At 53.1% G+C, this 26,699-nt stretch overlaps 1 protein-coding gene across 4 annotated transcripts in view; it reads left to right on the top strand.

The window, feature by feature from the left end:
- The window catches only part of COLQ (collagen like tail subunit of asymmetric acetylcholinesterase), a 65,794-nt gene extending 39,608 nt beyond the window's left edge, over nt 1-26,186 (top strand). For all 4 annotated transcript variants that reach the window (XM_027549292.1, XM_027549281.1, XM_027549270.1 and 1 more), the window contains exons 7-17: nt 1,386-1,448; nt 1,956-1,982; nt 2,888-2,932; nt 3,558-3,593; nt 6,740-6,820; nt 11,316-11,421; nt 18,771-18,910; nt 19,896-20,015; nt 20,337-20,457; nt 22,191-22,293; nt 24,782-26,186. In XM_027549292.1, the coding sequence (XP_027405093.1) occupies nt 1,386-1,448; nt 1,956-1,982; nt 2,888-2,932; nt 3,558-3,593; nt 6,740-6,820; nt 11,316-11,421; nt 18,771-18,910; nt 19,896-20,015; nt 20,337-20,457; nt 22,191-22,293; nt 24,782-24,851 (912 nt within the window). In that variant the 3' untranslated portion in view covers nt 24,852-26,186. The remainder of the gene's footprint in view (nt 1-1,385; nt 1,449-1,955; nt 1,983-2,887; nt 2,933-3,557; nt 3,594-6,739; nt 6,821-11,315; nt 11,422-18,770; nt 18,911-19,895; nt 20,016-20,336; nt 20,458-22,190; nt 22,294-24,781) is intronic.
- Nucleotides 26,187-26,699: the final 513 nt, after the last annotated feature.

The following is a 26,699-nucleotide window of genomic DNA, read 5'->3' as shown; positions in this document are numbered from 1 at the left end:
ACCACGGAAACCCTGCATTCCCAGGCAGATTGCTAAATGCTGGGGAAATCCCCTTCCTCAAACAGGTGAGGAGAAGCTGACATACCCACACGCATGTCTTTTTACACACTTTCATTGTAGACTATTGCAGGCAGAGGCCATGACTTAGAACTGAGCTGCAGAAGTCAGGGGTGGGTAGGGGAATGTCACTATCTGCTCTGACGCATTGGCTGCATTTATTATGAGACTAGAAAATTGTTCCCAATCGTCTTAGGAAAAGTTCCAAGGATATTTTCTTAAAAATCCACTGTATATGATGCTGAACCATTCAATATGGCAGCCACCAGGCACATGTGACTATTGAGCCCTTGAAATGTGCGAAGTGCAACTGAGGAACTGAAATTTTAATTAATTTAAGTTTGATTTTAAGAATCTTTACTCAATTCAGTTATTTGAAAACATTTAAGTATTTTTGAGCAACTTGAGTTGAAATCTGCTTTTTTAACTATAAATTTTATGAAATCTAATACAGATCAAGCATTTTAGGTGAAAATTTAGCACCTGAATTGAGCTGTGATTTAAATGTTAAATACACAACAGATTTCAAATATTTATTGTGAAAAATCAAATGTAAAACTCTCATGGATAGTTTTTACATAGATGACATGTTTAAAATAATTGGATTCTTAAATAGTGATTAATAATTAGATTAATTGGAGTAAATTTAATGTTTAAATTTAAAGTTAATCTCATCCGTTTCTTTTAAGGTGACTTCTAAAAATTTTTTAATTAAGTATGTGGTTCACCTTATATTTCTATTGTTTAGTGGTGGTTAAAGTTTTTTAGCAAGGCAGGTACTGAAAGTTCCAACTGTAAACCATTCTGAAGGGTAACAGATCCCATCCATGAGTCCTAGTCCCCGGCTTCCACTCAGAGGTTAAAGGTCACTCTACTTGGCCGCAAACCTAGGGTAAGAGTATGTGGAAACATGTGAAAGGCCCTCCCTATGCAAACAGCAGGGCAGATGTAGCTTTTTGGAGCACATTAACCTTGTCCTTTGAGTACCCAAGTGCCTGCATGCTCTCTTCCCCACCCTTTCCCAACCCTCTCTGGGAGAAGATCAAATGTCAGTTCATTTATAACACGTGAGTGAGCATTTGGTTTGGAGAGCTGCTCTACCTTGGACAATTTCTCTCTACATTTCATGACAAATACCAGAATGAAGCCTGGAGTCTGTAGTCTTGGATCCCTGGGAGTAAACAAGGGAGCATTTGGGGTCCTCAGGTTCTCAGGCCAACCTCGATGTCCCCAGCTCCATCCTGATCTTGCCCATGCCTCTCCTGGTTCAGCTTCTCTAGGAAATGTCACTGGAGGTCTTTTTTCCCCCCTTCTTGTGATTCCCACAGGGTGAAAAAGGTGACCTGGGTCTGATGGGCTTGCCAGGGTCAAGAGGACCAATGGGCTCCAAGGTCAGTGTGTTGGTCAGATAGATGGTTCCAGGTCTCCTGATTAAGGCTCTGGAGCAGCTGGTGTCTGTAAAGTGGGGACTGGGTGACTGCTGTCATGGGCTGGGGATTATCACAGATGTTGGAGAGGCCGGTGTCAGGCTGTGCTTATCTTTACTAGCCCTCGGGGAGGTATGCCCTGGGACACGGGGCAGAGGGAGGCCATTCCTGCTGTTCTCTTGGAAAATGAGGGTCAAGCCTCTGGGCAACAAAGCAGATGGAAGCCTTTTGTATGGGCCTTTGGGGGTGGGGGTTAAGGAAAGCAATGCTCTTTTTAGGCCTGGTGTAAACACAACTCTCAGGGACATCTTTACACTCACTGCTGCAACCCTCCCCTGACCCCCTCCCTAGAACGTTCAGCCCAGTGTGGAGACATATCCCACCACCCCTTCCAGGGGTTCCTTCCACTCTTACACCAGACCTGGAGGTCCTACAGGGCTGACTGTCAATGTGCCTTTTGCTTTCTTTTAGGGCTACCCTGGATCCAGAGGGGAAAAGGTTCGTGCTTGTCTCTCACGGCTCCCTGGAGCCGAGTCTGGGGTCAGTGATGCACAGAGCATGGGCCCAGGGGTCTCTTTAGTCAGTGGCTGCAGCTGCCACCTCTCGATGTTACCCTGTCCTTTGTCAGTGGGCTGCGAGACAGAAGTGAGGGCCCCCGAGCCAGGACAGGCGGGTTAGGGAGGCTCTCCCAGTGGAAGTGGAAGCCCCTCACGTGGAGCAGGTAAGGGCTAGAGGTTGTGCCAGCTGCTGCGTGAACACACCTGGCAGGGGGGGCTGGGCGAAGATGGTAGATGTGTGACTTAGGCCACGCTTCTACCACACAGCCTCGTTGTCTGTCAGAAATGGAGTAAAAAATCCAGCCACACCCTGAGGACAAATTTCCTAGAACATAGGAGAAAGTCTAGGTCCCAGAATTTTCTGTGGAGTGTCCTTTATTGATGTAAGCGGTTTGCTGCTGCTGCTGCTGCTAAGTCGCTTCAGTCGTGTCCAACTCTGTGCAACCCCATAGACGACAGCCCACCAGGCTCCCCATCCCTGGGATTCTCCAGGCAAGAACACTGGAGTGGGTTGCCATTTCCGTCTCCAATGCATGAAAGTGAAAAGTGAAAGTGAAGTCACTCATTCGTGTCCGACTCTTAGCGACCCCATGGACTGCAGCCTACTGGGCTCCTCCGTCCATGGGATTTTCCAGGCAAGAGTCCTGGAGTGAGGTGCCATTGCCTTCTCCTGTAAGCAGTTTGGGGGATCCAAATAGGAGGTATCTCATAAAGAAAGCCTTCCCTGGGCATACCGAGTCTTCTAAGAAAAGTGAGGGTGCTGACCTATGGCGTTTTCAGTTAGAAATGCTCCAGTTTTTCTCCTAGGAGTCAACTCATTGACTCTCTCCTATGGTTTCCCCTTAGGGATCCAGAGGTGAAAGGGGTGACTTGGGTCCCAAAGGAGAAAAGGTAATGGGCATTTCATAGAAATGACAAACTACCACAGAAGGGACATCCCCTACCAATCCCCATCTTGTGGGCTGACTGACTGACTGGCTGGCTGCTGACTGACTGAATGACTGACTGCCTGGCTGCTTACTGACTGAATGATTGACTGACTGGCTGACTGCCTGGCTGTTGACTGACTGGATGGCTGACTGGCAGCTAACTGACTGAATGACTGACTGCCTGCCTGGCTGCTGGCTGACTGCCTGGCTGCTGACTGACTGAATGACTGACTGGCTGGCTGACTGACTGGCTGCTTACTGACTGAATGATTGGCTGACTGACTTGACTGGCTGACTGGCTGAGTGAATGAATGGCAGACTGGCTGAAAGACTGAAGGAATGGCAGACTGGATGACTGGCTAGCTGACTGGCTGAATGAATGAATTCCTGTCTGATTGATTGAATGGTTGACTGGCTGGCTGGCTGGCTGAATGACTGATTGACTGAATGACTGACTAGCTGGATGACTAACTGGTTGGCTGGCTGACTGCTGAGTCCTTATCTTGAAAATGGCTGACCAAGTTCTTCCTTAGCCTTTTCAAGCATTATTTCAGAAGCAGTCATTATGTTTGTTTTTCTCTTCACAGGGTTTCCCAGGATTTCCTGGAATGTTGGGGCAGAAAGTAAGTACTCAGAAGCAGTAAAAATAGCCTTCAGTTACAAGTTAGATCCTCCAAGCACAGCAAAAAGAGGTCTGCCTTTCATCCATCAGGCCTGATAAGTGGGTTTCTTTGTGGAAGGTTCATGTTTGAAAGGGGAGCAAGTTGCCAAACGTATTGGTGAGACCTCCCTCCGACTCAGAGGAGGAAGGGACACCCCACCTGAGAAGAGAGATGGCTTCTCTGTGTCACCTGTCTGTCAGGGGGCTATCAGACAATTCAAAAGCAGAAAGCTTTGGGCCCCAGGACTCAGACCGGAGCTGCAGCGGCCAGCGGCCCTGATGAGGGTTCAAGGCCACTTCTGAGGCACCCAGCTCCGCACTCCTTCAGAAGGGTAAGGCACTGCCAGAGGAACGCAGAGTTGTTTTAGCAGGAGACAGCGAAAACGTTTTTTATTTGACAGTTAAATGTAATATTTATTTAAGCACTTAGTAGGATTTCATGGATATCTTGCTAGGATGAGGCTTAATAAAAAGGAGTTTATTTGGTTGACTTAAAAAGTATTCACTGAATAACAGAGTGGTGTCAGATATACTAAAAACTGTGAAAATGGCAACTGACTGACAGATTTTTTTAACTTATATTTAAGGTTAGGGTCTGGGGAAAAGAGCTCAGGGGTGAAGGTGAGGGGATGTCAGACAATAGAGAAAGGGTGCTTAAATGACCACTTAGGACAACCACCATTGCAATGGTGGGTCCTCGTGTTGTTAAGGCATTAACATTGGACACTTATTTTTGTCTAAGCCTCAGGGCATGATATTCTTCCAACAGGCAAGTGGGATGCTTTCTTAGAATTCTAAATTGTTTCCAAGTTCACCTTAAAATTTTATTTTCCATGCTTGAAAGAACAAGTTATATCTTTCTCCCATTGGTAGATTATATTTAAATAATTTCAGTCATCTGAAATTATTATCATTTATCACTGCCCAAAGCCGTCAAAAGCTCTGTTTCTGCTACCTACATGGAGTGTTGGGTTGAAAAGAGATTAATTATATAAGCAAATGAAAGGGAATGTAACAGAGAAAAACAATTTTATTTTAAAATACTTAGTCTAGGTTTTCATTCTGTGTATCAGAGAGCAATACACTCCTGTAAAATTAAATATGACAGCTTCTCTGCTCTGTTCCATTTGCTAGACTTTCCATAGAGAGTTCTCCCTCCCTCCCGTGCAGCCTGTTTAAGACAGAGGTAATGTGATGACCATAATTAGGTCTTCAGAGAGAAATTAGATCAAGATATTACTGGCTGCTTCCAACTGGTGAGGAGAAGGACCACACTTCCCTCAGACGATCTTTTCCAAAAAATTATGCTGTTTATGCTACTGTTTTCTCCCAGACAAGCATGGCATCTCTCAGCCTCCTCTAAACAGCCAAGGAAAATTGTGCAAACATCTCCATAGTCGCAGAGAATCCATCCTATCCAAGCAGGCTGAAGAGCATGACGGATGGGAAAGAAACCGTAGGTTTAAGGACAGTTCTCGGTGAGGCAGGATGTTGGTAGCTTGACAAATTCATTACGCTGGCTGAACTGGCAGGTAATTTCAGAGCTCTATGCTTGATCCTCACTGTGAATTGGTGTTCCCTGGAATTTTCCATTGTGTTGTACCTCCTCTGGCGTCCCTGGGAGAAGTTGTCTGGGTGTTTATTGTTGTCTAAGTGGTTAGGGAAGCTCTTCACAGGCACTGGCTGCTGCCTAGCAGAAATTTTCATGGCTGCTGGTGTGAAACTTAGTTTGTGTGATGCCTTCTGGGGTGTGCAGGGGTTCCTGGGGGTAAGAAGGCTGCCCTGTGGGTTCATGAGCCAAAGAAGCCACAGGTGGGCCTGGAATCCTGGAAGAACACAGGGAAGGAGGGGATAGCCTGAGATGCAGAGACCAGTTTTACAACAGGCTGACCTTAAACTCTCGAATTCTGCAGTTGGTGCATTTGCTTTTTAGTTGGGAATATGGCTTACATTCAGGAGAAAGGAACAGCTACCCACTCCACTATTCTTGCCTGGAGAACCATGGACAGAGGAGCCAGGCGGGCTACAGTCCATGGGGTCACACAGAGTTGGGCATGACTGACGTGACTTAGCACACACGCATGGCTTATGTTGCTTTCCATGCCATTTATAATAATTGTATTAAGAATTTGAACACATGTCTGGAACATCTGTCCCACAAAGTGTTTCTCCCTGAATCAAATGGAAGTAAGATGGAATGGCAACCAGTTTTTTGCTGAAGAATAGGAATGTATGTTGGAAAAGGCAGTAGCTCAGTTCAGTTCAGTCTCTCAGTCGTGTCCGACTCTGTGACCACATGGACTGCAGCACACCAGGCTTCCCTGTCCATCACCAACTACCAGAGTTTACCCAAACCCGTGTCCATTGAGTTGGTGATGCCATCCAACCATCTCATCCTCTGTCATCCCCTTCTCCTCTCACCTTCAGTCTTTCCCAGCATCAGGGTCTTTTTCAATGAGTCAGTTCTTAGCATCAGGTGGCCAAAGTATTGGAGTGGGAGTGAAGGTTAGGGTTAGGGGCTACTCATTCCAGTATTCCTGCCTGGAGAATCTCATGTAGAGAGGAGCCTGGTGGGCCATAGGCCATGTGGTCACAAAGAGTCGGACACAACTGAGCGACTAAGCACACACAGCAGAGGGATGCAGCTAACACGGCAGAAGCTTCCCAAAGATGACAGCTGTCAAAACTGTGTCCGATTATTCAAAAACCCCAGAGATTTGAATTTATGCTAAAAACACAACATAAAATTTCAACTAAGAAAGAGAGCATTTCCCCCGACGGTGTCCCAGGCACAGACACAGGGGACTCAAATGCAGGTACCTCCCACCCTGGCCGCTCAGGCTGGGGACTTGGGAACCAAACCGTGTGCTGCCCAGCCTCCGCGTCTCTCAGATGATAACCCCACCCGGGGTAACCTGCTCCTTCCCCTCCTCTTGCGTGAAGAACCTCTTTCCCTCTCACACGACCCTATAGCTCCCCCAACCTCCTGAAGCAGCCTGCCTAGAATAGAGTGACGGAGGAGATGGCCCATGCAGGGGGCAGATAGACCTGGAGCTCTGCCAGAGCCTCGAGCCCCACCCCACTCTTGCTTCTCTTTCTTCTTTCCAGGGAGAAATGGGGCCGAAGGGCGAGCCTGGGCTCGCCGGCCACCGGGGGCCCACAGGCAGACCAGGGAAACGAGGCAAGCAGGTATGGATCCCAGGGCTAACCGGATCTGGGGTGGGGGGTGGGGGGCAGAATGGGTCAGGGACCTTCTGGGCACACAGTCTGGTCTCCAGCATCCTCTGGGCTGGGGGGCAGAGCACCTGGGCTTCCTAGGTGAGCTGAGTTTGAGGGGGATGGGTAGAATGCTCAAAATTAGCTGTGTCCAATGCTGAAGCTAAGAGTGGGTCTTCAGTTCACAAGAACAGGTCTGTCTCCACCAAGACCACTGACCCCACAAAAATCTGCTTTTTGCCTCAGTGTCCCAGACACAGATGGACTTCTGGACCAGCCCAGATATTTCCGGGCTGTTCAAGGCTCTTCTAGGTCTCAACAGCAGGGCGTTTTCTCCTCCCTCAGGACCCCCATTTGTAAATGACCCTCTTTATCGGCACCATTCAGGGCTTAGGGAAAGTCTTCCTTCCCCTGGTCAGCAGGCTCTTGGGTCAAAACCATGTGATGGTGAGCCGTCCCCAGGGCCTCAGAGAACCTCACCCCTTTGAATGAGACGCGTATCCCTTACTCTTTCAGTTCCACTCTGTTGGCTTTTTGCCTCCTTTCCCACTATACATGTAATATATGAGCATCGTGGAGAATGGAAAGTTCAGAAAACTAGGAAGGAGATCATCTAAGCACCTAACGTCCCAGCATAACTCTGTTACCACGCTGGTAGTCTTCCTTCCTGCGGAATCTCTAGCCATTTGTTCCTTTTATGACCAATATACATTTCTATTTACCCTAACTTTTAGTTAAAAATCACAACATATGCATTTTCACTTGTTACTTCATTCATTAAGTATTTTAAAACATTTCTTTTAAAATCTCTGCATCAGATTTTAGTAAATGAGGGACCAGAAGACTGCTCGGACAAGAGAAGCCTAACCAGATTATAGATAATGCTGAGGAGTGAACACGTGTGGGCACGTTCCCATTCTTTGCTTAGGCTAGATCCACGGTTCTCAGACTCTAGCTTACATCAGAACCGCCTGGGGGCTGATTCAATGCGGATGCCCTCCCCCGGGTGCAGAGGTGGTGCTCCATGTGTGTCTCTCCTCCTCCCCACCAAGCCCTTGCCTCCCAAAGGCTCTGATACGCAGCTGAGGCTTCAGGGTGGATTGTTGCTTCTAAAGCTCCACATGAGTCTCACGTGTGCCAGAACTCAGAGCCACAGTAACGCTAAGAAGCCAGATCTGGTCTTTTCAAAGGGACCTAGGAATGACATAGACTCCGACCTGATGAATCAGCTTCCACGATGACTTTTCCTTGTTTTGGTTGTGCTGGGTCTTAGTTGCTGTGTGCAGGCTCTCTCCAGCTGTGGGGAGCCAGGGACACTGTCTGTTAAGGTGTGTGCCGGCTTCTCGTGGCAGCAGTTTCTCCTGTTGCAGAGCTTTAGACGCGCAGGCTTCAGTGGTTTCGGTGCATGGGCTCAGAAGCTGTGGCACATGGGCTTGCTTGTCTGGCGGCATAGGGGATCTTCCTGGACCAGACATCAAACTTGTGCCCCCCGGGTACCACTGAGCCACCAGGGAAGCCCAGCCATGGTGACTCCTGAAGTCACAAGGCTCCAGTTGAATTTCTAAAGCTTTACCATGGGTAGCATGGCTGTGGCTTTGCCACAAGTCCACAGATAACAGTTTCCTAAAAACTAGGCTCAGAAAAAGAAAGACAAGGGAAAAATCCTTTTTAAAAATAAAGCATTTTCTCCCCTATGGCCATGTTCCATCCAGAACGTGCTATGCTTGGGATCCGAGAAGCCGCTTGGCTTCCGTCATCTGCGTCTTTCCTTGGACAGTGTTTGTCTGGTCCTGGTCAGGGCGGAAGCCAAGAAGTCTATTTCTTGACCCTGTTGAGAATGATTGTGTTGGAGCCATCTTAAAGACGACACCAGAACCACGTCTGGGAGCTCAGTTAGGAATATGGACTCATCTTCCTTCAAGACTTTATAGATACCTGAGTGCTGCTTCGACCCCAGCCTGCCTGGTCAGCCTTGGGGGATGGATGTGATGGTTTCTTTTTGTCATGAATCATTTGCCTAATAGAGTCTTATACACAGGGTGTTTGTTGAGCTGTGGTGCTGAGTCTCTGGAAGTTAAACAACCCAGATCCCTGAATCAGAAATCCAGAAGCGGCTCCAGGATTACGAAATTCAGATCCAGAAGGACTGAAGAGCCCACCAACCCAACTCCCTTGCATGTAGTCACCCAGAAACCAGGGGCCAGGGCAGCGGCATGACCACCCGGGACCCCCCAGCCAAGCCAGCTCCCCAGCAGGGACAGAAGCTGGAGACCTGAGACCAGTCTGCCCATGCGGCACCTTCCCCTCAGCCTCCTGCTTCCAAGCTGACCTTGGGCAGGCCCAGGAAAACCACACGAGCGTATCATACACGTCTTCCGTCCCAGGGACACAGCGGCCTCCTGGATGGGAATCCCCAGACTTTGTGCAACAACAGAACGAGGAGCGTTTTCCTGGAAAGCACTGCTCAGTGTGTCCTGCTCACAGAGGCGAGGCTGATGCAAGCAGATGACCGATAAGCAGAACATTCTGTTACCACTGAGGCCAGGACGAGGAGCGTTTCCAGCTTCTTCGAGCTGTGTCACTTCCTGTGCTCGGAGCCAGCCGATGTGGCTGTTAGATAAATGAGCCTTCGCTGCGGCTATATTAAGACGGTGTGACTTCCTGTGTCATCTGCGAGGGGAACCCGTCTTAGTGGCCTTGCAGATTGCTAAGGCTCAGGCAAGGCTTAAGACTCCCTCCCTTAGGATGGAGTTGGAGACAAACTCTGGCCTCGCCATCCCACACGAAGGATTTGAGAACTCCTTGCACACTGCTGAGAGAGCCCCAGGGCCACGTGGGCAAGATGGCAGGTCACACGTCACATGGTGGTTGAAAGGCGTGCTCAGCCGGCCTGCCCCCAGACTTGGGAAGATTTACATTTCAGCAGGTGGGCGAGGCAGCCCCGGCACACCTGTGTGAAGGCGGCCCGTCCAAAGCTGTCCGGCTGCAGCCAGCGTCATGGTCGGGGCCCAGGCGGGGACAGTCAGCCAATGGCTTGGGGGAAGCTCTGCAGGTGTGCCAGTCTTGGTTTCTGGGGTCTTTCCTAAGGGCAGCCCCGGGGGAGACGTGTGCTCTTAACCCTCCAAGGGCAGACAGCAAAGAGAGCATCTCATGTGGAAAGATACAGGTACACATCTCTTTATGAGTCAGGACTTTTGTGACTATGGGGCAAAGACGAAACCAAGCCAGCTGCTGTGATAATCAGCTTGACGCATGGAGCCCTTGGTTCTGTGCAAACCACGTTTTCACCTCTGAGATCTTTGCTGGCCTCGTGACAAGCCTATTGCAGGTGTATATTGCCTGGCCACCTTTCACAGACGAGAAAACTCGGGCTCAGAGCAATGCCCTGAGTTACCCAGGGTCTCGTGGGCCAGACGGCAAGCCAGATTTCCCGACCTAGAGCCCATAAACCACGTCCACTCTGTGTATTCAGCTTCTCCTCCTCCCCCTGCTTGATCTGAGCAAGACAGATTCCAGCCTGCGGGGAGCTTCTGTCTCCTGGAGGGACATGGATGAAACGACCACAGACCAACTGTAGCTCTGATCAGGGGGTGAAGCCATGAAGGCAAAGGGCCTGTGCTGGGGAGAACTGACTGGGCCAGGAGAGGTCAGGGAAGGCTTTGTCTCGGTGGTGTTTTTGCTGGGAGTGGAAGGATGGGAGGGAGTTATCTAGGCAGAAGGGAGGGGAGAGCGGTTTGGGGCAGAGAGAAGAGTCTTGAGAAGCAAAATAAAAGGCGTGTGCTCTTGAAGAGCGACAACGTCAAAAGGCTGGGACGAGCCTGGCAAGTCCAGCCATGCGTGGCTCTGGAGGCTGAGGAAGGGGCTGTGTCTTTATCCTGAAAGCACACCTTGGGTGCTCCACACGGTGGGAAGAGCTTTCATGCTAAAACAAATGGCCTGATGAGTGGCGGAAGGAGCAGCTGCCAGAGAGGGGGTCGGATCATTTCCATTTGCAGTCACATGCCATGTGAGATGCCTGTGGAAAGCAAATTTAAGGTTACCAGGGGGAGATGGATGGGAGAGGGGCAGATTAACGCATCCACACTATTATACGTAAACTAGATAAGCAACAAGGATGTACAGTGTGGCACAGGGAACTCTACGCAATATTCTATGATGGCCTATAATGGAATATAATCTTTTTTAAAAAAACCCATTGAATCACTATGATGTACCACGGAAACCAACACAATATTGTGAATCAACTATACCTCAATATAAAAAAAATTGGGTACCTATAAACTTGCATCCAGCACTGTCTCAAATGTTGCTTGCCCTGAGCTTTTTATGAGCTTGGTGACCTCCGGAAGTGCATTCCTCCTCCAGCACTTGCTCCAAAGTACAAGCTGGTTGCCAATGGAGAGCTGACTGGCGAAGAAAGTCTGCCATGTCCTGCTCTTATAACAGGCTCTGCCTTTTTCTCCATCAGGGGCAGAAAGGAGATAGCGGCGTGACAGGCCCCCCGGGCAAACCCGGGCCTTCTGGTCCACCTGGCCGTCCGGGTCTCCCAGGCCCCCCAGGTCCCCCCTCCGCAGGTAAGAACGTCACCGCTTCACCTGGTCCACAGTGTCGCCCTCCAGCCAGCCTCCCAGAGGGAGTCCAGCAGAGGCCAGACTTGAAATGCCTGCAGCAATTCGATACACTTCTAATTTATCCACCATTTGGCTAATTCGAGTTTTACACAAGGGTGATAAACACTACTATGGTTTTGATTTAGCATTTTGGAGAACAAATAGAGGAGAGAAAAAGAAAAAAAATCACATTGGTGATGTCATTTATACGCAAAGTGAAAAATAACCAGCTAGCACTCCAACAGTGAACACCTCTTTATAGAAAAACATTTCATGGCTCCAAGCAACTCGGAGTAAAGATGACACTGCAAATGTTTCTACCTTACACGGCATTATGACAGAGTCCTTACAGATTTGCACTGAATATGGAGAGAAATTAATACAAAGACATGAAAGTCCCCCTTGAAGGGCCATAGGGACACGGCTACCTTGTTTTACTTTGATTTGAGGAGCTAAGCCTTTTATTTGGTTTGAACTCAGCACATCCTCTGTATTAACATAGCATCTCTAGGTGCTGTGTTTATGTAGAGGAATACTGTTTGCTGACTGTGCAAGATCCATTTTTTTCAGTTATCCAAAAGGAACCAACATTTTTATTCTAATTCTTTTCTTAAGAAAATGAAGGTATTTAAAAATTCCAAAGTACGCTTTTCCCCACTGTGTTTATGGGAAAATATTTACAACCACACCGTGGGATGGTCAAGAAATGTCATTCTGTTAGATTCTTGAAACCAAATGAAGAGTGGCCCTGAGACGGCAACCAGCTAGGATGCTGGGAAAATTCAATCTTGCACGTTAATGGGGTTCCCTCCACTTCTTCAACTGTCACAGAACAGTGGGGCAGAGATCCTGGGGGTTAGGGTGAAAGGATATCATGGGAGGTCCCTCCGGCCCTTGACCGGCCCCATTCACCCCTGAAACCAGTTGCCTGAGGCCACGTGGTCAGAGGGGTGACCACTATCTTCATACCAGGCGTCAGTGTCAGATCATCCCCAAACCTGGGAATCCTGGTCTTCAAAGGTCAGCTTTCCCAGGAGCACCCCACAGCCATTCCTCCTGAGATTAGGAGTCTCCTTATCTCCAGGCTTTGGGGTCCCTGTCCTCCCACGTCTGGGGTGATCTCTCCTCTTCTGACCTCCAGCCCCTCCCTCCTCTTGGTCCTCATACAGCGCTGCCCTCTTGTGAGAACAGAAGGCAAACGTCTTTTAATATGACCTGTTTCTCAGCAAGGGCAAGAAAGCACAGTCTTGCTGCCCCCTTGAAATTGGGAAGGAAAAAATAACAGAAGGACAAGCATCAGTCACTACGACATCCTGCCGAACCCATTTCTGTCTGTTAGGAGATCTTGCCGAGCAGTAGCTCGGCCCGTGTCCCTGCCCAGACTGTCTCCCTGAGATGACTGGATGATCCGGATGAAAGTTCTTCCCGTCAGTCCTCTCCCTCCTCGGTTCTGAGGCAGGACGCTTCCCTCGAGCCCACGACCCTGGGCTGCCAACCCCAGAGACTGACAGCACTGTCTGAAGCCCGGGTTTTGCCTTTGGAAGGGATGCTTTCGGCCCTTGGAGTATTTCAGTTCAGTTCAGTTCAGTTCAGTCACTCAGTCATGTCCAGCTCTTTGCGACCCCATGAACCACAGCACGCCAGGCTTCCCTGTCCATCACCAACTCCAGGAGTTCACTCAGACTCATGTCCATTGAGTCAGTGATGCCATCCAACCATCTCATCCTCTGTCGTCCCCTTCTCCCACCTTCAATCTTTCCCAGCATCAGGGTCTTTTCCAGTGAGTCGGTTCTTTGCATCAGGTGGCCAAATTATTGGAGTTTGAGCTTTAGCATCAGTCCTTCCAATGAATATTTAGGGTTGATTTCCTTTAGGATGGACTGGTTGGATCTCCTTGCAGTCAAGGGACTCTCAAGAGTCTTCTCCAACACCACAGTTCAAAAGCATCAATTCTTTGGCACTCAGCTTTCTTTATAGTACAACTCTCACATCCATACATGACCACTGGAAAAACCATAGTTTTGACTAGATGGACCTCTGTTGGCAAAGTAATGTCTCTGCTTTTTAATATGCTATCTAGGTTGGTCATAACTTTCCTTCCAAGGAGCAAGTGTCTTTAATTTCATGGCTGCAGTCACCATCTGCAGTGATTTTGGAGCCCAGAAAAATAAAGTCTGACACTGTTTCCCTATCTATTTGCCATGAAGTAATGGGATCAGATGCCATGATCTTAGTTTTCTGAATGTTGAGCTTTAAGCCAACCTTTTCACTCTCCTCTTTCACTTTCATCAAGAGGCTCTTTAGTTCTTCTTCACTTTCTGCCATAAGGTTGCTGTCATCTGCATATCTGCAGATATTGATTATTCATATTTATATATCAATATCAATTGGTTATTGATATTTCTCCTGGCAATCTTGATTCCAGCTTGTGCTTCTTCCAGCCCAGCGTTTCTCATGATGTACTCTGCATAGAAGTTAAATAAGCAGGGTGACAATACACAGCCTTGACATACTCCTTTTCCTATTTGGAACCAGTCTGTTGTTCCATGTCCAGTTCTGTTGCTTCCTGACCTGCATACAGGTTTCTCAAGAGGCAGGTCAGGTGGTCTGGTATTCCCATCTCTTTAAGAATTTTCCACAGTTTGTTATGGTCCACACAGTCAAAAGCTTTGGCATAGTCAATGAAGCAGAAGTAGATACTTTTCTGGAAGTCTCTTGCTTTTTCCATGATTCCATGGCAATTTGATCTCTGGTTGCTCTGCCTTTTCTAAAACCAGCTTGAACATCTGGAAGTTCATGATTCACGTACTGTTGAAGCCCGGCTTGGAGAATTTTGAGCATTACTTTACTAGCGTGTGAGATGAGTGCAATTGTGTGGTAGTTTGAACATTCTTTGGCATTGCCTTTGGGATTGGAATGAAAACTGACCTTTTCCAGTCCTGTGGCCACTGCTGAGTTTTCCTAATTTGCTGGCATACTGAGTGCAGCACTTTCACAGCATCATCTTTTAGGATTTGAAATAGCTCAGTTGAAATTCCATCACCTCCACTAGCTTTGTTTGTAGTGATGCTTTCTAAGGCCCACTTGACCTCACGTTCCAGGATGTCTGGCTCTAGGTGAGCGATCAGACCATTTTGGTTATCTGGGTCATGAAGATCTTTTTTGTATAGTTCTTCTGTGTATTCTTGCCACCTCTTCGTCCTGGTGTATTTAAGGGCTCACAAAACTGAGGAATAGCCAGGAGGCCTGTGGTTGGGTGGCATCCCCCGTAAACAAAGACCTCAGTGGTGTCACGGTGTATCCGACTTGAATCCCGGCTCCCCCGTCAAGCCTGGGGTGGGGTGGGAAGGGCAGGGCTTGGAGACCCTCAGCCGCTCCCTTGGCAGCCGGCCGGATTGTCTTGTCAGCCTCTGGTGGACTGCAGCCCCTCCCTGTCACAGGGCCAGTGTAGCCCTGTATTCTCTCCTTGGCTCTCCAGCATCTTCTCTTTCAGCCTTCTATGCCATCACCCTGTTCCCTGCCCACTCCTCTACACCATCCTCCAGAGGACCCCGCTCCTGCTTGAGTGGGGGCATATTCCTACAGTCCCTCTGGGCGCACCTGGCCTGAAACAGCGTTCCTGTCAGCCCCCGGGTCCACCCCCCCACCTCCTCCCCCTCCTTCCAAGCTCTCTCTTCTGCGCCCTCCCTGGTCCCTGATGGGCCATCTCCTTCCCTCGGACCGCAGTCCCCGCTGCGACTGCGCCGGCCCCTCGCTGGTGACTGCTTCCTGCAGGTGTGTCTCCTCGTCCTCCTGGTGGCAGGTCCTCGAGGCAGGGTCCTGGCTGAGTCAGCTTTGCACCTCCATTTGCACCCGCCTGTCGGTGCTCACACACCTGGGCTCCTTTAGCTGTCAGGCTGGCCCCCTGGATCATTGCACAGCAGCCAAGCAGGATGCAGGCGGGCTGTTTGATTCCCTTCCCTGTGCCTTCCTTTGGGTCACGTCCCCTCTGTGGAACCTCCCAGAGTGAGAGGACTGAAGAAAATGGGGCAAGAATCCTGCTCTTTGGAAACGTGTCTTTTGGGGGGGGTGGGGGGTGGGGACATCAGGAGAGGGAGGGGTTTAGAAGAGACCTTCCCTGTGCTCGGGACCAGTTGGATCATCATCAGGAGTTGGGACAGGCCTCCAAACTGATTTCTGAGACTACCTTTGAGAGCCTGGTAAAGTTCCACTCTCGGGGAAAAAAACATGTGTCTACCTACGAGCTCCAGATACCTTGTCCCAAATCCATCTTGGGATATTCTTGGGCTCTATGGGCCCCAGGGTTAACCTCCCCTGGTCTGATCCCACCCTCCCTCTGTAGATGAGAACTTCATGCCTCAGAGATCCCCCAAGGTCACTGGGCGAACTGGTGGCTACTCCTGGTCTGAAGTCCACCTGTGACTCCTGGTCCCGAGACCTTCCTGAGCAGCCATGCAGCCTCTGCAGGGACAGAGTAGGGTGGAGGTGATGGGATGGCCCGGGACTCCTCTGCCTTCTCCCAGATTCCCCTCTGGACTTGCTCCCACCACAGCAGCAGCCGGTGGGGATGGGAGGCCCCTTAGGCAGAGAGGCAGAGCTGGTCCTCTGGCTGCCAGGAGATGGAGAGGGTGCTCGATGAACAAGCTCCGAGAGGCTGAGGCTGGGGAGTTCAGGCGGCTGTGCCCTTCGGGGCAGCCTGGCAGGAATCGGGCAGATGTAACAGATGCCCTGAGACAGCTGGGAGGAAGCAGCAGGGGGAGGGGGCAGGAAGCAGGCTCTCCGCCACATCCTGTTGACCTGTCTCGAGGCCACCTCTGTTGCTGGTGCCCAGTGCTGGGGGGGCAGGACAGTGCTGGGGAGCGGGAGGAGGCAGGAGCTTGTCACGACCCAAGGTAACCAAGAAAGAGGGGCTGGGGGCGGAGGAGGGAACAGCAGCAAAAGGCCTTGAAGATGTAATTTGCAATAAACAAATTACGGATTTGGCGGAGTCCTTCCTGCCCCCAGACAGGGCATAAGTGAATCAACGTGGTACCTGGGAATTGCCAGCTTCCTGCACGCATCAGTAATTCTTGGATGTATGTCTTTTGAACAGCCTAGGATTAAGTGGACATGAATTCAAATCTCACCCTGGATTAATGGGACAGACTCCACAGTTCTGGAGGAAAAGTTGGGATCGCACAGGCAGCTGGAAGGTGGCCCCCATAACGCTCTCCCATCCTTGGTTACAGGGCACTCCCATCTCAGTTGCCCCAGGTGCAAACGCCCCAGGACGTTCCTGAGCTGGTGGAGTCTCTCTCTGAACATGAGACTGGCATTCCTACCAGACTGTGTCTGATTTCTTGTCAGGACGAATGACCATAACTTGGTGTAAGATGCTGGCAAGCCTCCTTTCTCTGAAGGCTGACAGCATTCCGACCCGTCCGCCGGCTCAGGAAGCCTCAGGGTATGGGTGGCCCCGCGGGGGTCTCCTCCTGCCGCTGCAGCTGCCTCTGTGGGGTTCTGACCCAGACCTCTCCCCTGGGGTCATGTTCTCCGCACCCTCATGGGATCTGCAGACTGTGCCCCAGTTGCTGACTGCCCTGGGCACAGCTGTCCAGCCTGAAACCAACAGCTGGCTCGTCTCCAAGCCCCTGCTTAATTTCCCAGAAGGAGGGGTATCTACTTATTTCTGTTTTCAGTGTCCATCTTTTCCTGTTGGATGGCCCTGGCTCTAGCATTTTTCTGCCAACTAGAGCGGGACCTCTAGTCTTTTCGAAGAGCTAGTTTGTCTGGGTTCGTTCATCCGAAACATCAAACATGCACTGTGTCCCCTGCTGGGTGCCACGCCCTGGTGAGTGAAAACAGGCATCCACCTGCCCTTGTGGAGGTGAGTGTCCCCTCCTCCAGGAGACACACACTGCTGGCCTGGCGATCTCATGGGGAACAGAATCACAGAGACACATAAGATAGGGCATGGGGAACCACAGAACTGTCCTCAGTGTGAGCAGGACAGCTCAGGAAGGCTTCCTGAACCCGGATCAGGAGAGAGCGAGGAGGTGTCTGGTGAGGGGTGGATGGAGCGGGGATGGAGGCTTGAGAGGAAGTCTGGAGGGGTTTGTGTGAAGACCATTTCCCAAGCCCGGCGGCACGAAGCCTCGGGGCTCACGGAATCACTGCAAGAGCTTTGAAAAGCGCAGCTGCCTGAGTTCCCTTCTCAGCAGTCCTGATGGAATTGGTCTGGAGTGTGGTCTGGGCGTTCAGGGCCTTTACAAGTCAAGGTGAGAATTACCAACCCTAGCAGGTCTCCTACCTTGCAGGGAATGAATTTCCCTGCATCATATCTTTTTCAGACACTCTTCTCAGAATCAGAGAAGAAAAAAATAGGCTGAGCATTTTCAAACATCCCATTTTCTTCTAGAAGAAATCAAAGAAACCCACATTCAGAGTTTCCTTTGTAAAGTTCCTATATATAATAACAGAATAAAATGAATTAGAAAAAAAATGAAAGTCATCAGCCAGTAACATGCTCATCAGTAAGAAGTTCTTAGGTGGTGCTCGTGGTAAAGAACCCGCAGGTCAAAGCAGGAGACATAAGAGACGCAGCTTCCATCTGTGCGTGGGGAAAGTCCCCTGGAGGAGGACATGGCAACCCACTTCAGTAATCTTACCTGGAGAATCTCATGGACAGAGGAGCCTGGTGGGCTACAGTCCAAAGGGTCGCAAAGAGTTGGACACGACTGAAGAAACTTAGCACACAAACATAAAGGAGAATTGTTTTCCTCCTACAGCAAAGAAGTCCAGGGTCAGACAGTGGCTGGCTTTGGTTCAGTCCCCAGGTCCCATAAGGCCCTTGCCGTCCCTGTATGCTGGCTTATTTTACTTCAGGGTTGCAGCACAGCTGCTACAGCACCGGCCATCTTGTCTGTCTTCCAGGCAAGAAGGAGGAAGCTATGTCCCCATCCAGCCCTGCTTCTCCCGTATTAGGATAGACTTTCCCAGAAGCTCACCCTTCTCCCACCACAGACCTTGCATTGGCCATCACTGTGGCACATGGTCACCTCCAGGGGCAAGGGGGTCTGGAGAGTAGAATGTCTAGTCTCCAAACTGTAGAGAGAGGGAGGGGAGGAGGAGGGTTGGCAAAGGTGCTGCCACGCTCAGCGTGTTTAGGGGACCCACAGCTTGGATCATAAGCACCTCTCTAGACCTCTCCTCTAGGCCTCTCTGAAACACTGTGGACTTCAGGCTTCTTTCTGTCGTGAAACTTGCTGATGCCTCCCTGGGCTGTTTGCTTTTCTTTTCCTTTGCTCTGGTAACAGCAGTTTGTTGCTTTCTAGGACAACTTGTAATGGGACCCAAGGGGGAAAGAGGATTTCCTGGGCCCCCAGGAAGATGTCTTTGTGGACCCCCCATGAATGTGAATAACCCTTCCTATGGGGAGTCTGTGTACGGGCCCAGCTCCCCACGAGTTCCTGTGGTAAGGCTCTTCTGGGAGGAATCTGGGGTGGTCCCCACTCATGTCATGATTGATGACCCCCTGGGGTTTGTAAAAACCTTTTAGTAAAATTTATTTCCCTGTTACCCTGGGCACAAACTTGTTATAGGAAACTGGAAAATAAGGGGAAAATCCAAAGAAGAAAACCAAGATAACATTGTGGGTCCACTGTGGAGCATTTTCTGCATCGTTTTTTTTTTTTTGGGGCCATGCCATCCGGCTTGCGGGATTTTAGTTCCCTGACCAGGGATTGAACCTGGGCTCTGACGGTGAAAGCACTGAGTCCTAACCACTAGACTGTCTTTTTTAAAGAAAAACATTATGGAACACTGCAAGTAAATACAAAAGCAGAAACAGATAGTTTAAGGAACCCCCACGTCCTCTTTACCCAAGTTCAACAATGATCAAGTCCCAGCTCATCTCCTTTCTTCTTTACACTTGATGTATGACAGCCCACCCTCCTTTGGATTACTTTGAAGTAAACTGTGGACATAAATTCATTGTTCGAATGGATACATAATAATCCATGCATCACGTGGCTGTGCTATGATTTATTTAACCAGAGCCCTATTTTCAGAAACCGATCAAGTGCTCCAAGCTTTTCCCTCATATAATAGCATTGTCATAAATGTCTTTGAGTCTAAGAATTTTAAGAATCATTTCCAGATGTTGAAATACTTGATTAGATGACATCACCTTTTTATTGAAGTCTTTGTAACACTTTGAAGATTTAAAAATCTTAAACCTGGTGGATATTTTTATCCCTAACTCAAACATTCTGAACCGGGTTAGGAGGATGTGGGAATCGTTAGCCCTCACTTCAGGAGGGATGCAAGAGTGCAAATGCCAACCCTCTTCCCACTGACCACCGGCCCCCCACAAGGCTTGTTTTTCCTCCTCTGGCTCTTTAAGCCCTGCTCCCCGGGGAAGTGTTTTCTGGGACCCTCACCAGTGTGTTCTCCGGCAGATCTTTGTGGTCAACAACCAGGAGGAACTGGAGAGGCTGAACACCCAGAACGCGATCGCCTTCCGCAGAGACCAGAGGTCCCTGTACTTCAAGGACAGCTTTGGCTGGCTCCCCGTCCAGGTACCCAAGGTGGCGCTCCACAGAGGGACGCATCTCCAAAGGAAGGGGAGGCTGGGCGCAGAGCTTTCTGTGGAGGCTTGAGCGCCCCTCTCACCCGGCCTCTGAGAGCTCCCTGGGCCCAGGGCCCCTGCCTGCAGCCTCTGCTCTGAGTCCAGTCTCCAGACAGGGCTCCCCGCGGCCCAGCCTCTCCCGCCGAGCACAGAGCTCTGGCCCTGGGACAGGAGCCCCCACCGCCCTGTGCCCACCCAGAGCCTCTGTCCCCGGCACCCCGGGATGCCTGGCACACCATCCCTGGTAACTTCGTTGTGTTTCTCTGGCCAGCTGACACCTGTCCACCCCCGGGACTACCCTGGAGACCACCGCGGCTCCTGCGGGGACGGGGTCCTGCAGCCAGGGGAGGAGTGTGACGACGGGAACGCAGACGCAGGCGACGCCTGCATCCGTGAGTGGGGCCCGGCTCAGGGGAACCATCACACACCACCTCGGGGCTGCCATCAGGCCAGGCCCTGGACACCAGCCACGCTGGTTTTGGATGGTTCTAGAGCCAGCAACGGCAACCCACTCCAGAACTCTTGCCTGGAAAATCCCATGGACGGAGGAGCCTGGTAGGCTACAGTCCATGGGGTCGCTAAGAGTCAGACACGACTGAGCGACTTCATTTTCACTTTTCACTTTCATGCATTGGAGAAGGAAGTGGCAACCCACTCCAGTATTCTTGCCTGGAGAATCCCAGGGACAGAGGAGCCTCGTGGGCTGCTGTCTATGGGGTCACACAGAATAGAACATGACTGAAGTGACTTAGCAGCAGCAGAGCCAGCACTGGGCAGGTAGAAGGGATGACCGTCCTCACTCAGGCCAGACGTGAAGCCTCCCAACCATCCGAGGATGGTGATGGAGCTGCTGTCAAGGGTTTGGACCCCAGAGAAGCCCCGGGGCCCTCCCCTTTTTCCTGAATCCTACTTCTTGGCAAAATCCACATTCTCATCGAGAGACAAAGGTGGTGCAGGAGGTCTGAGAGGCAGATGGGAGAAGCCGAGACTCTGAATTGGGCTCCCTCTCAGCAGACGGAGTCCTCGGAGCCGACCGCTAGGGAACTGGGCTGCCGAGTGGCCCTCAGGCTCACGGACGTGACCAGGACAGGCAGGCGGCCTAGCACCGGAGCGTCCCTGGTCCCTCTTCTTTTAAAACTCAAGGGACGAAAGCAGGAGGTGAGGTGGAAAGCATGAGCTTCAGAGTCAAGGTAGAGTTCGGAGGCGGCTCTGAAAGCCACCGAGTCACCCCGTCTCCACGGAGTCACCCCATCTCAGAGGGGCGGCTACGTGGTGAGTGGGGTGACCGAGGGCTTCCCTGAAAACTAGGTGCGACAGGCATGGATGGCTGAAGTCTTGAGATCCTGTGAGCCGACGTCACAGGGACAGTCTGGGTGCCGTAGGGGCCTGACGCCCCTTCCCTGCACGGCTTCTCCCTGCGGTGAGGAGCCGGGTTCCGGTCCAGGGCCGGGAACGCGTAGGTGCCCAGCGTGGGTCCCTCGCCAGCCAGGAGCTCGGCGGGAGGAGCGGGGCACGTAGGGCAGGCGGGTAAAGCAGCTGCTTCTCCTGGAAGCTGCTCTTCCCCTGACGGTTCGGGGCCGCGATTCCTAGGAGGCCGGCTCTGCCCGCAGGCCCCCGGCCCCTCGTGGAGGTGACACAGCAGGAAGGACCGCCTAAGGGTCTCAAGCCCCTATTGGCTCAGACACCCCTGTAAAGACGAGGGTTCATACTCCCGGCGCCTCCCCTCGGGCGAGAACAGAGCTGGTGGAAGACGCGGTCTGGCTTCCGGGGGACGCAGGGTCGCCTGGAGGCTCCCTCCACCCCCACCCCCACCCCCGCCCCCGAGGCCATCACTGAGCCCCGGGCCCGCGGTCTCCCGACCCTTGCCGTGTGGGAACCGGCAGTGGTCCCGCGACGGGGGACAGCGTCCAGGCCCCAGGCTGGGACAAGGACACGGAGGCTGGGGTGGGCTATCGGCTGACGCGCAGCGGCCTGGACCAGGGCCAGCGCCCCGCTTCCGTAGGGCTGGGGTCTGGACCCTTGTGGAAGGCCGCGCGAGAGAGGAAGGCCCTTGCGGCCACGTGGTCCTGCCGGGCCGTCCCCTCCCCGGCCCCTCAGGGCTGTGTCCCCCTTGTGTCCCCCCCAGGCTGCCGCCGGGCCTACTGCGGAGACGGCCACCGGCACCGGGGCGTGGAGGACTGCGACGGCGCTGACTTCGGCCACCTGACCTGCGAGACCTATCTCCCCGGGTAGGGACCGCCTCGTGGGCTTGACCGCTCCCGGGCTCCCTTCTTTCCTTCACAAATACCTTCCTGAGCATCTGTGTGCCCCGGCTTTGTGGACACTGCGGAATGGTGACGCACAACACACGCAGCCCCAGCTCACGTCACGCCGCCCTGGCTCACGTCACACGCAGCCCCGGGGCCCGGCTCACGTCACACAGCCCCAACTCACGTCACGCAGCGCTGGCTCACGTTACGCAGCTCCTGCTCACGTTCAGTTCAGTTCAGCCGCTCAGTCGTGTTGGACTCTTTGCAACCACATGAATCGCAGCACACCAGGCCTCCCTGTCCATCACCAACTCCCGGAGTTCACCCAAACTCATATGCATAGAGAGTCGGTGATGCCATCCAACCATCTCATCCTCTGTCGTCCCCTTCTCCTGCCCCCAGTCCCTCCCAGCATCAGGGTCTTTTTCCAATGAGTCAACTCTTCGCATGAGGTGGCCAAAGTATTGGAGTTTCAGCCTCAGCATCAGTCCTTCAAATGAACACCCAGGACTGGTCTCCTTTAGGATGGACTGGTTGGAGCTCCTTGCAATCCAAGGGACTCTCAAGAGTCTTCTCCAACACCACAGTTCAAAAGCATCAATTCTTCCACGCTCAGCTTTCTTCACAGTCCAACTCTCACATCCATACATGACCACTGGAAAAACCATAGCCTTGACTAGATGGACCTTTGTTGGCAAAGTAATGTCTCTGCTTTTTAATATGCTAACCCCAACTCACGTTATGCAGCCCCAACTCATGTCACAGCCACCCCGGCTCACGTCATGCCACCCCAACTCACAACACACGAAGCCCCAGATTACATCATGCAGCCCCAGCTCACATCACGCTGCCCTGACTCAGGACACACACAGCCCCGGGTCACGTCACGCAGCCCTGGCTCACAACATACGCAGCCCCAGTTCAGGTCATGCATCCCCGGCTCATGTCGGGGCGCTGTATCAGCACAGCCGTGTGACCCAGCCCCACATGGGTCCTGGAGTCAGGGGGCCACCACCTCTGAGACCCCCATGGCTCGGGCTCAGCAGCTCTTTCCCCCACTTCTCCCGGGACCGGCCTGGTCTCGAGAGAAGCAGGCACGCCCTTGGAGCAAGGCCCAGGGCGGAGGGCACGCATCTGTACCCTGAACTCTCCAGAACTGCCCGGTGGGCCAGCGGCTGCCGTGGAGGCCCCGCCAGCATTAGTACCTCACTTTGCTGACCTCGGCTCCTCCAAGAGAACCCCAGAAATGCAGCATTCCTGCCGGCACCCCGGCAGTTGTTTCTGAGGCCCCCTCAGTGGGCAGCCGTGTGGCTTAGGACAAGCATGCCAGTGTCCTGGCCTCCACGAAGACATCTCTCGCGCCCAGGGGAGGCCTCTGCCCTGCGAGGTGGGGGTCTCTTGAACTCTGTTCAAGCAGAATGGCGCCCCCTGCCCCAAACCTCACCGGACCAGGACTGCGGGGCTTCTGGGAAAGCTGGGGAGGCCGCTGCTCCCCCAGGCCCCGGCCTGCCTCTCGCGTGGCTCCAGAGTGGACAGCTGGGCCCTCAGGGATCTGCCTCTCCAGCCCTTATTCCCTCCAGCTGCCCTCCTCTGTGGGATTGGACCCAAGCCCTGGGGAGGGCTGGGGAACAGGCCCCAGGCCCGCCCCTATCCTCCAAGGAGGAGGGTCTCCTGATGCCCACCCCCAAATGCACAGCAACAAATCCAACTGGGGGGAAGAGCTCAGACTTGTTGTCACCCCTATTTCAAGCACCGCAGGCTGGGCCAAGACCCCGCTGCCTCTGTGTGTGTCTGCGTGCACCACCCTTCTCTGAAGTAGGGAGGCTCCTGCCAGGCCCCGCCAGAGAGTTGGCGAAGGGTCTGAGCTGGCTGATGGCCTATGGAGACCACTGGGCGTGGGTAATCAGACCTGGGGTGCAGAATGGCATGGAGCCCAGGACTTACCCTGGCTCCCTGCTGTTACTCTCTTAATCCCAAGAAGCCTCGGGGCATGCTTGCGAAAATAGGCGTGAGGTAAGACAGAATCTCAGAATTAGCACTGGGGCTTGTGTAGGTGTAGGCCATGCTCTGCAACTTGGTAGCTGTAGTCTTTAAATAGCTACACAGGTAAGCTGTTTAGATAAAGTTAAGAATCCAGTTCTTCAGGCCCACTTTGTTTCAAGATCTCTGGCCAGTGGCTGCCAAAATAGACAGCTGAGAAGTAGTACAGAGCGGTCTAAGGGTGGCGCTGGAGGAGGAGGTGGCGGTTGTCTCTGAGAGGCTGCGTCCAGGGCAAGGCTACCCACCAAGCCCGTGCCCCCAGACCCCTCTGCTGTGCTCAAGGGAGAAAGCCCCGGAGGCCTGGACCCGGCTGCCCCAGGCCCTTAGGCAGCTGGCAGGGGGAGCAGCCGTGTGCCGAGGTTGCAGCAGAGTCCCAGGACGTGGCTGCATCCCGGGCTCCTGCCCACTGCCCCGTGTCCTCCCCCAGGTCGTACGGAGACCTGCGATGCACCCCGTACTGCTTCATCGACTCCACGCCCTGCCGCTACTTCACCTGAGGACCCCCGGGAGGAGGCAGCGGCCCGCAGCGCCGCCAGCAGCTTTTCCGCCCTCGGCAGACTGACTGACCTCGCCCCGATCTGGTCCAGTGTCCACCGCCTCCGTGCCACAGAAACAAGGACAAACTCTCGCTGCTAAGACAAGCTTGTAACGCAGGCCGACGGGAGGAACCGAGGACCCCTGCGCCCTGTCTTCACCCGCAAGCCCCGGGCCTCCACCCCGCACCCAGCGCGACCTCGCGGCGGGGACGAATATACATGTCGGCAGGGCGCTTTGCCTTCCCCACGTCGCAGACTCGGCTCCGCACTGTTAGGCACACACAGACTGTTTGCTCCCATCCGCGGGGGGCGTCCGGGGGGGCAGCCTCTCCGCCCCTCTGATCTCTGGAAACGCGGGCATCTCCCCGGCCGCTGGCGGGGGGCTCCCCGGGCCTGGGAACCACCGGGTAGGGAGAGGGGTTCTCTGGAGGTGGGCCCACATCTTGGCCCGCCGAGAGATCCCCGCCCCCCGAGCTGGCCACGGCCTCAAGCGGAGGCGGTTCCCCAGGCAAGCGACCCAAATGTGAATAAGTACTGGGGCGGCGGCCCACCCCGCGCTCTGCAGCCGCGCGGACAAGCGCAGAGCATCGGCCTTTTCCTCTAAGTTTCCCGAAGGGCCCGCTGTCAGAGCTTCCAGCCCGGGCGCCGTCCTGACCTCCCCTGGCTCTGCGCGAGCAGCCTCCGTCCTGTGAACGTACCAGTGTCCATCTCTCCGTCAGGACGTGCGCCAGCAGCTGTGCTGTCGGGCTTTCCCGTCCGGGCCGCGCCACCGATTGCGAGCTGTGGGCCGCGCCGGCGTCTGTCCTGGGCGCCGCTCTGGGAGCCCTGGGACCTCCCTCCTGGTCTGCGTGGCGCGTGGCTTTGTCCTCGTGTGCGCGTGCCTGAGCCCCGTTTCTACAGGATCGCTAGTCCCGCGCGTCCCTGAGCTGCCTTCCACCGTCGTATCCTCTGAGTGGGGCTTAGCTGTTGTTGGGAGACACGTCTTCCCCACTGCAAACCTCATGGACCTATTTGCTCCCAGATGGACGGCCCCTCCCGCCCGTGTGTACAGACTGTTCAGCGTGCCGGCGTCCTAGGCTCTTGGCAGTTGTGCTGCTGGCCTGTCGTGGGCGGGGTGGACCCTGGGGTGGTGTCCCCAGAGGTGGACGCGTTGGGCAGTCTGGGTCCTTCCGCCTCTATTGCAAGTCCTGGGCTGATTGATATTCCACGGCCCACATCTGTCCCATGTGAAGCCACCGCCTTCATCCCGGCATCTCCGGATGGGAAATCAAGAAATAAAAGGCCCTGTACTTCCCAGCTGTGTCTGTCTCTTCCCTGGGGGTTTGGGCTGCTGTCCTCCTAGGACTCCTGGATGGGATGAGGGCTCTGAAATCAAGTCTGTTTCCCAGACTCCACAGAGGGTTCTAGAATGGGAAGGAGTCCTGCTCCCCCAGGAGGAAACTCATGTCCCAGGGCACCAAGCCCAAACGAGCCCAGTTTGCTCAGCCAGCCCTGCCACAACCTTGTTCTACCATCCCCTGTAGGAAAGAAAGCAGGTCCAATACTGCCCTCGGAGCTGGCCAGGAGGGGCCACGTCCTGGGTCCCAGTCCTTGGGGGGCACTGTTCTGACTTTCCTCTGGCTGTGAGCCTCCCCACAAGGCTGCAGGTACCAGGACACCCTGCTCCCACCTGAGTGGTCCTGAGCTTGTTTGCAGGGCCGCGTGGCCCTCTCTGCACGCCTGTCCTCCTGAGTGTGGCTCTCACACACCTGTCAGCATGAGGGGCGTGGTGGCCAGGTTCAGGCTGTCTGCAGGGGTCATCGATGGAGC

Source organism: Bos indicus x Bos taurus, chromosome 1, assembly GCF_003369695.1.
Source record: "Bos indicus x Bos taurus breed Angus x Brahman F1 hybrid chromosome 1, Bos_hybrid_MaternalHap_v2.0, whole genome shotgun sequence".
Taxonomy (NCBI): Eukaryota; Metazoa; Chordata; class Mammalia; order Artiodactyla; family Bovidae; genus Bos; species Bos indicus x Bos taurus.
This window is presented reverse-complemented; position numbering and strand designations above follow the sequence as displayed.